The 11,796-nt window shown below is 45.8% G+C and overlaps 1 protein-coding gene across 2 annotated transcripts in view; it reads left to right on the top strand.

The window, feature by feature from the left end:
- Positions 1–531: 531 nt before the first annotated feature.
- The window catches only part of CADM3 (cell adhesion molecule 3), a 32,213-nt gene continuing 20,948 nt past the window's right edge, over positions 532–11,796 (top strand). The window contains exon 1 of one of the 2 annotated variants that reach the window (XM_030824148.1): positions 532–810. In XM_030824148.1, coding sequence (XP_030680008.1) covers positions 729–810 — 82 coding nt within the window. In that variant the 5' untranslated portion in view covers positions 532–728. The remainder of the gene's footprint in view (positions 811–11,796) is intronic. The other variant, XM_030824147.1, reaches the window with a different exon arrangement.

Here is an 11,796-nt window from a genome sequence, read left to right as displayed (position 1 = left end):
AGGGGGACCCCAGGGCTTAAGGCCAGGGACCACAAATTGTTGCTGGACAGATAACTATGGGCTCTTGGGTAAGAGGAATTAGGGATGTTAGTGTTTAGGAGAAGGCTGAGAGTTAGTAGTTATCCACTGGAGAGATGTCCCTGGGTACATGGTTGGTGGGTGACCCCAGGGCTTAAGGGGATCCCCAGTTGCCAAAGGATGGAGGGCGGAGCTGGAGGATCTCAGGCTAGTGGGCACGCCCTTGCCCAGGCCTGCAGTGGCCGCACTCGCCAGCTGGCCCATGGCCCTATCCGACTCCCCTCCCTTCACCCCAAGCCTAAAGGGGTGAGCGCGGGGTCTCACTGCTGAGCCAGCTCCCTCCCTCTGATCCACACCCGAGCCTGGCTGGCGGAGCTCCCGGGGGAGAGGGTGGAAGGCACCACCAAGGCAAGGAGGGGGTGTGGGAGGCGGGGGGAGTGGGGAATGCGGCAGCCTGGCCCCCCCGCGACCAGCCCAGCCCCCCGCCAAACCCCCTCCACCTCCAACCAAATGGTTTGCTCCGAGCGCCCTATTTAATCCCCGCGACTGCAGCAGCGCCGGCTCCCTCCCGGTCCCCACCTCGGCCCCGGGCTCCAAAGCGGCTCGGGGGCGCCCTTTCGGTCAACATCGTAGTCCACCCCCTCCCCATCCCCAGCCCCCGGGGATTCAGGCTCGCCAGCGCCCAGCCAGGGAGCCGGCCGGGAAGCGCTATGGGGGCCCCAGCCGCCTCTCTCCTGCTCCTGCTGTTCGCCTGCTGCTGGGCGCCCGGTGGGGCCAACCTCTCCCAGGACGGTGAGTGAGGGAGGGGGCGGCGCCTGGGGAGGTGGGGAGTGACCCGAGGCGGGGGCTGGGATCGGGAGTCTGGCTGAGGGAGCCTGTTGGCTTTGTTTGGAACCGGGGTTAAAGTCACCAGCCGCTGCTAATACCCTTGTGTCTGTCTCTGAGCATCCGTGTCTCTGTGGACTGTGGGTGTGCCGGCGTGTGTACCCTTCTGTGTACACCACCGAGCGTGTGTCTGCGTGTGCACCGGGGTTTGGCTGTCGGGGCTGATGTCCGTTAGGAGCAGCCCGGGGTCTGGATGTGTTGCTGTCCGTGTGCGCGCGCGTCTGTGTTGGTGTCTGGCTCTGCGTTTCTGTGTCAGTATCTGTGTGTATGTCTGTGTCAGTGTGTGTTGGGGGCGGAGTGAGATTTGTCGCTGTTTCAGTCAGGGCGTGTGTCGGGTGTTTGTGTATGTATATCTGTAGGGGTTGGGTAGCCAGCGCAATCCCCCAAACTGCTGTATGCAAACATTTCTGCTCCCCCCGCCCGTCCCCCCTCAACCCGCGGCGCAGCTCCGAGTGGGCAGAGAAGGGGGCCTGGGTGAGGCTGCTGAGGGGGGCGTGGGCAAAGAAGGGGGCCCTTATCCTTGGAGCAAAACAACAACACAGGGCGGAGGGGGCCCAGGATGGCAATATCCCTGGCAGTGGTAGAAGCTGGGAAAAGAAATCCGACAGGAGCAGAGGCGGGGTGGGGGTAGGGGGGAGCGCAAAAGAAAGAATCAAGATATTTGGGGAGGAGGATGCATGAGAAACCCAAAGCTTTCCTGGGCTAAGCACTGATTTTCCCAAATTTGGGATGGGGTAGCATACCTAGGCCCTTTGCCCCAGTCTGGAACTCAAAACCTTCTTTGGTTCCTAATGGTAGACAGATGAAGGAAGGGAGTCGGGGGAGAAAGGAGGCGGGGCCAGGGGTGAGGGGACTTGGGGAAGAGCCCCTCCCGCCCTGGGCCGGGCTATGTAGGTCAGCGCTGTGGGGGCACCTCAGCTTTCTTAAAGGCTACTAACGGTTAGTGGGATGGCAGAGGGGCAGCGTGTAGGGAAACCCGGAAGGGGTCCACAGCTCCTAGCCTCAGGTCCCTGAGGAGGGAGGGCAGGCTGTGAAGAGACTAAAGGAATGCATCCTCCTCTCCCCGCCGCCCTGTCGGAAGAGGAGGAGGGCTGGGATGGAGGAAGGGGGAGAGGGAACAGGACCTCTGTGGAGCAAAGGGAAGTGGGGAGAGTGAAGGGGGAGGGTGGTGGCTATGCCCGGCCAGATGCCAACGAAAAACAGAAAGAACCGCAGGGGAGGAGAAAGGGGAGGTGGCTCCTGGGCGATGGACCCAGTGGCCAGCAGGGATGGGCACAGGGCGGGGCGGGGGTGGAGAGGGGAGGGGTTGAAACTGGGGAGGATGATGTAGAGAATTTCATCTGAGGAAAACAGGCGAAGAGCCAGGGTGCTGGAGGAATAATCGCTCCACCTCGCCTGACCTCCCCCAGCCCTGTCTCCATCGTGATAAAGGGGCTTCCCCTGGTATGGGGGCCCTGGGGATCCCCTCCCTATAGTTGGCTGGCTGACTCCTTCTGCCCTCTACCCATCAAACTCCCCAAAGGGAGTTCCCGCCCTAGTCACCACAGAGACAGCAGCCTCTCCTTTCCCCTATGTGGAATCCCCTTCCCCAGAGGACTGCACTGATGACCCCACTTACTGAGGAGCTGAAGGGAGTCCTTGGGGAAAGCAGGCTAAGTGCAAGACAGAGAGGCTGCTGGGTGTTTGTGCTTCGCTAATGACCCTCCTACTAGGCCTTGACTTTCAACTGTAGCCCCTGGCCTTCCTAACCTGCTGAGTTTTATGACGAGAGGCAAATATGATCCAAACTGCAACTGTTCGGCAATGGGAACTGATGGTGCTAGGCTGGGCCCCAAAAAGAGAGAAAGACGTCATCCAGAAAGCTGTGAGCTCTTCTACTCTAAGATGTAAAAAAAAACTATAGACTAGAGTAAGTCAATATACTAGCCAAGTCTTTCTTCACCAACTACACTCTTCTTTCTTGGTCCTCAAACTGGGGACTCAGCCCCTATTCAGGCTTAAAGTTGAGAGGAAAAGAAATGTTATATCCTCATATTTAGAAATATGCTTCAGAGCAGTGGCTGAGAGAAACAGTGGAAAGCAGTAACTTCTGAATGGGGAATTTCTAGAGGAGGGGTGGGGAAGTGGGAGATGAACAGGAGGGGTCTGTTTCCAAGGAAGAGTCAAACCAAGCATCATTTTCCTTGGAAAGCATTATCTTTACAGATAACGGGCATCTGTCTGGTGTGCAGTATCTCAGGACACACTGATGCGTGAGACATAACCACCATATCTTCTGTCTTAAATTAATTCTGTCTTTTAGTTTCTGGATCTAAGAAGGCCAGTGCTGATGGTGGGAGGTAAATGCTTAGATTTAATGCTCACGGACAGTAATCCTGAAGACTATTTTGCACACGATCATGGGCATGTGTTTCGTACCGTTGAGTTGGCCTGGAGCCCCTAGGAAGAAAACTAGGCAATATGTATATGTATCTTAACTGGTAATGTTTGACCAAAACTATGAGAGATGTGGTGGGAAGGTTTAAGGACAAGATACTCTTATGCTGATGTTTGAATTGTCAAGGGTGTTGTGGTAGCATACCTATTCCCATTTAGAATAAGGAAAACAAACTTAATGTGCTGCTGGGGCATATCATTCCCTGGAGCACAGCATAAATCTTTTAAGCTTCATAAGGCTGAACAGGGATTGAGAGGGCAAGCAACTGATAACTAAGACTGGCCATGAGTGTTGTGGCTAGAAGCTCAGGAACAGGTAAGACATTTAGAATGTCCCATCTGCCCTTCCTTCTCACATTTCCCCACTAGTTTTCACAGTGGTTGACAATTCTGGGTTTGGAGGACACAAGTCCTATGAACTTAATGTGTCCTCTCTCTGGTGAACAGCTCAATATTCAACACTGTGACCAGCTTTCTTGGGCTCTTCCTTCTGAAGTTATTTCCACACTCTGTGGCTTGACCTAGGGTAAAGATAGATAGATAGATAGATAGATAGATAGATAGATAGATAGCCTCTCTTTGTTTCAGATAAGGTTACAGCAATTTAACCTTGTACTGCACTGCCCCACACATGAACATCTATTTCTTCTCAATGACCTCTGTCCGCTACCATTCATTCTACAGCCCCCTGGCCAGATGCCCAGTGAGGACATCATGCCCAATGTGCCAGAGAAGTCCAGCAGGCATTCACTGTACTGCTGTCCACAGATCTGTTTGGCAGATCGACTCCATCCAGTTTCTGTTCCTAGTTGCAGCTGTAACTGTTCTGTTTCTGTTTCTGTTCCTGTTCTCCTCCTAGTTGCAGCTGTAACTCTTGGGAAGGATATGCTCTCCTTTTAGACATGTGCATTTTCTGCCACAGAAAAGTTAAGACTATCACAGAGACACTTGTATAGCAGAGTTTAGTTAATTCCATGAAGAATCAGTGTGTTTCATGTAGGTCCTAATGTATGTAATGTCAACTGCCTACCCAGCAGTTATGCCATTCTATTCTAAGCTTCTTCATAGATCTGGATAGCACTGTTAGTTTTAATAGTTTCCTCTAGGGCAGCAGTTTTCTCATTTGTTTTTAAAACAAAGATGTGAGACATCTTTAACAAATGAGGAAAACATATCAAAGGAGAACTGCTGTTGTTGAAATAGTGAAGTAAGACCTATATCCCTTTTCCCTGTCTTACTGGCTTTTACACATTCTTATAATCCTTAAGGAACTACCTGGGGTTCTACCGCACAGTTCAAAATCCTCTGTCCTAGACTGATAGAATGAGCCAGCTTACTACCCTTAGGCTCTTTCTCTTTCCTCTTCCAAGTGAAGAAGAAAGAAGGTCCAAATCTAATTGCAAGAGTGCCTTGTTGGAGATATTCACTATTCACTTGGAGAGAGTGACTCATAGTTCTGCAGCCATAAAATTCCATAGACAGCATCTCTTTGGCATTCTGGTTACTTTGAAATAACAAACTGAGAGGTTGTGCCATTGCTCTGTAAATTCTTAGATTTGATTTTGGTACTTCTTGATGTTACTACTTTCTTGCAGTCCAAATAATATGTAAAACAGGATCAAAAGTTTATTTTCCTTAAATCACTTGGTAGGAAAAAATATCACCAGAGGAAGAAAACCCCTGGGGCTGTTATTAGTCTTATTCTTTGTTGTTTCCTACTCCAGTGGAACTGCATACTGGCTCAACAATCCCTTTTTTGTCATCTAATTCTCAGTAATGGAATTTTACCTAAGGATGGTGATCTAGGTTCCAGATTATTGTTGAAAGCAAGCTGTGGATTGGACCAGCTCCTTACTGACTACTGAGTGAAAAATTCAAAGTTATTATAAGGTTTTGGTAATTATATTTTCTTTTATTTTTCATGTTAGAATGTAATGTTTCATGTTTAACACTGACTATAGGCCCATGTACTAGAACATTTTGTTTCCTGTATGGGGTCTTGTTTTAGAGGTCCACCCTTAATCTCTGAGAATAGCAATTCCCGTGGAAATGCTTACAAAAGACAGAAACAAACCATCAGAAAAGGACCCTGGAGAAGCAAGCCATCAGAAAAAGATTCTGTTTCTAAAAACTTGCTCAGATTAAGTATAAACACTCCAAATCATCATAAAATGAAGAAGAACAAGTTTCCAGGGCTAGAGACCTGTCTCTGCCTCTAGGATCAGCAGTAGTGCTGATTTTTTACAAGATCAGAACTAGCTGGTGCCCAGGGCTCCAATAACTACCCAAGTAAAAACCCAGTCCAATTCTATTATATATGACAAGAAGATCCATCTCTTCTAGTACAGAGAAGTCGAGCTCTCAGGAGGCTTGAACACATGAATCTGTTGAGATTTTTAAACAATAGAAGCTAAGATGCTAAGAAGTAAAGGTACATATTCTTCACTGAAGCAGCAACTACTAAAGAATCATTTCTCTCTTTACCAAAATTTTCCTAAGCCTTAAGACTGTCATCAAATTCCTCAACTAACAGAGAAACTTCTAAATCCTGAGAACAATACTCTTCTTAAGAGGCACGATTCCATACCTCTCTTCTAGTGTGATTGTCTGAACTACTTACAGCAATTTTGGATACACTGGGACATTCTGAGTCTGATACGTCTCATACCCTACCTGATGAAAATACATATTTTGACTTTCTTGCGTCCTACTGTCTCTGAGGGGGCACAGGCCCTCTGTTCCCTCTTTAGAAGATAGGCCTGATTTTACTCATGATAAGTTATACCACATTAAAAGCCCCTCCATCACCACTAATATCTAGGTATCTAACATAATCACAGAGGCTCATGTTGAAAAACTGAGTCTGGTGGTGGTCCTCATTTTTCAGCACAGTCTCTTGGCTGTGTATCAACCTGACAGGTTCAAATAAAGCACTTCAGGAGGCCTTATAGAGCAAGTGATGAGCGTAGAGTTATCCTAATAGAAGCCATGATGTCTGTTCTTTTAGTTCCTGTGCTTGAGAGCTGGCTGCCTTACCCCATGATCCCAGTTCTCCTGTTCTTTATGGAGCAAACTATTATACCTGTGCCTTGAACTCTCCATGGTGCTAGCCCCTGACAGTGACACTCCAGGCTTTTCTTGTTGCTCTCCATGGTCCTGTTTTACCTCCAAGTTTCATAATCTCCTTATTCCCCACAGTGCAGTCCCCAGAACAGGGCTGGAATCTCCCTCCCTGCCACCACAAACACACACATGTTCTTGGTTATGCTCCCCGACCTGTTCCACCACAAACACATAACAAAACTGTGAGATATAGATCTAGGAAGTCCTCACAGCCATCTGATCAACTGCAGAAAGGGAACAGAAGGGCAAGCAATTCTTAGGTTAAAAAAGAAGTGCTAGAAGGTTTTTCTAAGATGCTCAGGAAATTGTGGCCTACAGTGGCCTCAAATGGCCTCAGAAGAACTGAATGTTTTGTCATATCTGGATTCATAGATTAAAAATACAACTATATATAGTTCTGTTTTAGATTGAGATAGTATTGCTCTTATATGATAACCATATACAGTTGTACTTTGGTACCCATGAAGGATTGGTTCCAGGACCTCCCACAGATACTAAAATCTTCAGATGCACAAGTCCTTGATACAAATGGAGTGGTATTTGCATATAACCTGTGCACATTCTCCTGTATACTTTGTTATCTCTAGATTACTTATAATACCATATACAATCTAAATGCTATGTAAATAGTTGTTTTACTCTATTGTTTAGGCAATAATGACAGGGGAAAATGTCTATACAAGTTTAGTACTGGCACAGGTTTTAAAAATATTTTCAATCTGCAATTGATTGAATTTATGGAGGTGGAACCCATGGATATGCAGGATTGACTGTATACACTATAAGTGTGGAATGTAAAATGAATCCTACTCAGTTTATAAACATGTACCTCTTAAGAGCACTCTGAGCATGACAACCAACTCTAACTTTCCTGTCATGGTGCTTTTTTATCCTTTTCCCTCAACCTTAGCAAAGACAATACATAACAATGGGTTATCAGAACAGATAATGGAGGAATCCGGTAAATGAGAGGCATAGAAAACAAGTATCAAGTATACATCCATACCATCCTGAATGCACCGGATCTTGTCTGATCTCGGAAGCTAAGCAGGGTTAGGCCTGGTTAGTACATGTATAGGAGAAAACAAATAACAAAATCTTGACTTAACTTCCCCACCTTTATAACCACCTTGTACAAAACTAAATGGCTTTAAATATAACCATCTTCTCCCAGAGCACAGGTCTTTGGCCATATCTCAGTAGATGCATCTTTAAACTGTACTCTGCTATGCTTTGAGGGTATCTTCCAACAAGCTGATGATATCAAATGGGGTAGGGAGCTGAGAGTGCTCAGCCCCTGTCAGTCTTAGATTAGCCAACCTGTTCTTCACATCACATCAGAACTACACAAGCTTCTCATCCCCTAAATGCTGATTTTCCCATGTCAATTTATGGATAAGAGTTAATATAATAGTTAATACTTATGAGTGACCTACAGCAGAGTCTAGTTGGAGAGGTAGGCTTCCAGGATGAATTTCCAGGACTCCTCTTTCATTTCTTCATTTGAAACAAGGAGAAACTTCATTCCTCAAGGACAGGTAATGAGAGTGATTTATCTCTATGAGCGAGCCTTCAGCAAGACAGAATTAGGGTTATAGTAACAGCTGGAGTGTCTCCCAACTACTCATCTTCCTAAGCTCCCTGTTCTCATGAAGAGCAGGCAGGTTTCAGAAAGGACTCAAATACAGAAATCTCAACATATTTTTCAGCACATATATCATTCTTTAATGTGAACTCTTACCCCTGGGATTCTTCAACCTTCTCTTCTCTCTCTTTCTCTTGGAAGTCTCCAAGAGAACAATAAGAAAGCTAAATAACTTAAAGAACAAACTAAAATGTTGTCTTCTCTAAGGATTTATTTTCCCTTTCCCCAGCTAGACTTATACTAATTGTGTATTGATTGCTAATTATAAGCACCTTTAGCTCATTTACTTCTAGTTCAGGGTCAAGAAGGTCAGGTGCATCACCTTGCCCTAGGGGAAAAAAAAGAAAAAGAAATGAAGGCTGATCTCAGGCACTCATCTGTAGGCTAGCCATTATTCATTTCTCCCCTTTCTTCATATACTCCCAAATACTGGCAAGGTAGGATGAAGAACTAGTACTTCTGACACCAGATTTTATTGGAAATATGCAGATTCTTGTTTCATATTTTACTTTTACCCTTCTATGACCTGGCGCTTTGCTTCCAATTCTGATTTCAGTAAGTACATCAATGACAAGTAACTTGGAACTTAGCATAGTGGTCAGTCAGTCTTTGAAGAGCCTGGAGCTGAGTTCTTGAGTTATTATAAAATGAGAAGCCAGTTTTACCATCTGCTCCTAATCATTTTTTTTTTTTTGCCCAGCAAATGCAAAAATTACAGTGCAACAATTGCACTCACTAGTTCTTGCTGTAGCTCTTAAGGATGAGACCTTTCCAAATACATATTATATGTTTCTTCCCATAATTTCTATCTGCTAATCTAACACAAATACAAAAATTACCACCACCAAGCCCCTGAGCCTCCCATATTCTCATTTATCCTCAATTGCCACTTAATGCCAACTCTTTTCTGGTTTCCAAGCCCTGGAGTCCAATGTCGGTGACAGATGGACTGAGCCTCAGCCCTGGAGAGGAGAGGATTCTGGCCCTCTCCTGGGGAGTTTGAGCAGAAGAGAGAGCCTGAATTCTGCTTTGGGGAGAATCTCTGAGTTTAAGCCATATGGTTTTCTGGAAGTAAGGGGTTCTGATTAATATGGGCATGTGAAAAGGGCTCTGTATCTAGGTCATAATAAAATCTGTGTGTTCATGTCAGAAAACAAAATCCAGAAATACGATTAGTGAGGATCAGAGTGTCTTGTGTGTATTGAGGGGCACATGTCAAAATATGCATCTATCTTAGGGAACAAAAATGCGTGTTTGCCCACATCAAATAAGAGACACTCAATGGAGATTTAAGAAGAGAGATAAGAGTTCTTTATGTCATTTTCCATTTGGGGGACTGTGAGATCTGTGGACTTGGGAGAATGTATCTATTTCACAGAAGAGTTAAATTCTCAGGAAGGTACAAAGTGAGGCTAATGCGAACAATGTACCGCAATTTTAAAAATACAGATTTTTTTTTAAGTGAGAAGAGTGCACGGAGACTAAATAGCAGTTAGGATTGGGGGAATCAGTGAAACTAGAGTAGTGTGGGTGTGTAGAGCAGAACACACTTTTCTTCATGTAATGCTCCTAACCATTGCCCTGAACCTGTCATCCACACCCTGACTCTGATCACCCGGTGAAGGGAAACAGTAAAAACAAGTCAGGAAAATCAGAACCAGCAGAGATGAGTGCTTTCTTGCTTGACTTCTAACAAATTAAACTTTTCCACAGCATTGTTATCCCACCACACCAAGCCATCAGCCTGAAATATCTAAAGTGCAACATAAGGAGCATATGAGAATAAGACAGAGCCCATTGAGAAAGGGAATTCATCCACGCCCTCAGACAGGTATTGGGGCACTGGGATAGGTACTGCACAGTATGAGAAAGTTGTTGGAACCTGGGCTGAGATTTTTCATCTCCAGAGAATATATTCTTTACTTCTCCTAATTTTCTGGGATTTCTGGCCCATTCCCAGTCTCTATTTTCCCATACCCTTCCAATGAGCTAAACTGAGTTCTGCGTTTGACTCTGTTATGTTCCCTTTCTCAAGTACTTTCCTAAGATGAGGAACTTTTTCCCCCCAGTTCTCTTACATATGTGTGAAAGCAGCAAGATAAATTGAGGTAAAGGGTATAAAATCCCTCTACTTAGTTTAAGAGGACAACTAAGAGTTCAAAATCTGACCTCCTGACTGTATTGCATTAGAATGCAGATTTCAAGTCATACCTGTCCGTATGTCTAAAGTGTTTGATCATAGTGAGAAGGGAATGAGGAGACGAGATAAACAGGCACTCCTAAAATGGCTCAGGACTGTTATCATCCTGTCTTCAGGGGCCTACTCCAAAACAACTGAAGAGAGTCAGTACCTGCACAGAATCTGTGCTCTAGAGGTCCTCACTGAGCCCTCCCCTGTGGTCAGTTTCACCTCACCCTCTCATCCTCTTAGGGCAGAACACTAGATGCTTGTCTAGAGCACACAGCCCAGTCCCAGAAGGAAGCAGCTAAGGCAAGGAAGAGACTCTTTTGGGATCAAATCCCCTTCCATTTTGTCTCTCCACTGCAGTTCTCCTTGCTACAACTCAGTATTGGCTACAGAGGGGCTTGTTTTGGTTGGGGGCCAGCCTAGGGCTCCCTCCTGGTGCTAATGCACCAAGAACACTGACTCAATAGCAAATCAAAGCAACAGCTGTCCCCACCTCCTTCCCTGCCACCCACTTCCCAGTCTCTGCTCCTCGGAATCTTAACTAAGTCTCTGAGGGCCCCCCTCAGCCTACCACAAGCCCACTTCTGCCTCCAGATTTTTTCTCTCTCCAGCTCAAGAATAGGACATGTTTCTCTGCTTTTTTTTTTTCTCTTCTCTTCTGGCCCCTGTCTCCGGCTTCACAATCAGGTTAGCATTCCCTCAGCTCTTCACCTTGCAGATGCCAGCAAACACACACACACACACACACGCACACACACATGCGACCTGTCCTCACAGTCACCCTTTTTAGCTCCAAAGGATATGGCAGTGACTTCTGCCCAATGGCCTCTTCTTCTGTGTGAACTGGAACCTGCCAGTAAAGCCCTGAAGTGTAAGAAGATGCCATCTGCCCCATCTTCAGGGACTCCCTCTTCATCATAACCCAACTTCTCCAACCTACTGGGCATTTAGTAGACTTACTTCTCTTAAGGTCCACGGTCCTGGAGTTCCTCAGTATCATGCACAGGAGATGGGGCATAGGAAGAGTGGGTGTCAGTGGAAATATAATCACACTTAGTGTCAAATTAACCACTGAATTAGCCAGTCCACAAGGACTGCTATAAACTATCAATGAGTACAGGTCTCACTCACTGCCTGTGTGACCATGCTCAAGTTCCTAAACCTCTCTGAGCCTTGGTTCCTCATCTTTAAAATAAGAGGATTGGACCAGATGATGCTTAATATCTTGTCAGCTATAAAAATCTACACTTCTAAGAATCATAGAGGGGAGAATACTTTGGGCAGAATTAGGTGCAACAGAAAGAAAAAAGGAATTACTGAACTTGGCAATAGAGAGTCAGAAAGGGCATTAGTTCCATCCTTCTGTAAAATCAAAAGGATCTTAGAAATAACCACCTCTGACCTTAGGATTCAGTAGGCTATGACCAGATACGCAAGTTGGCTGCAAGGTTTTAGGAAATATGTAAAATATATATATTCACAATACCTTAAAAGTTTGGAT

The sequence above is a fragment of the Nomascus leucogenys genome, chromosome 12 (genome assembly GCF_006542625.1).
Source record: "Nomascus leucogenys isolate Asia chromosome 12, Asia_NLE_v1, whole genome shotgun sequence".
In the NCBI taxonomy this organism is placed as follows: domain Eukaryota; kingdom Metazoa; phylum Chordata; class Mammalia; order Primates; family Hylobatidae; genus Nomascus; species Nomascus leucogenys.
This window is presented reverse-complemented; position numbering and strand designations above follow the sequence as displayed.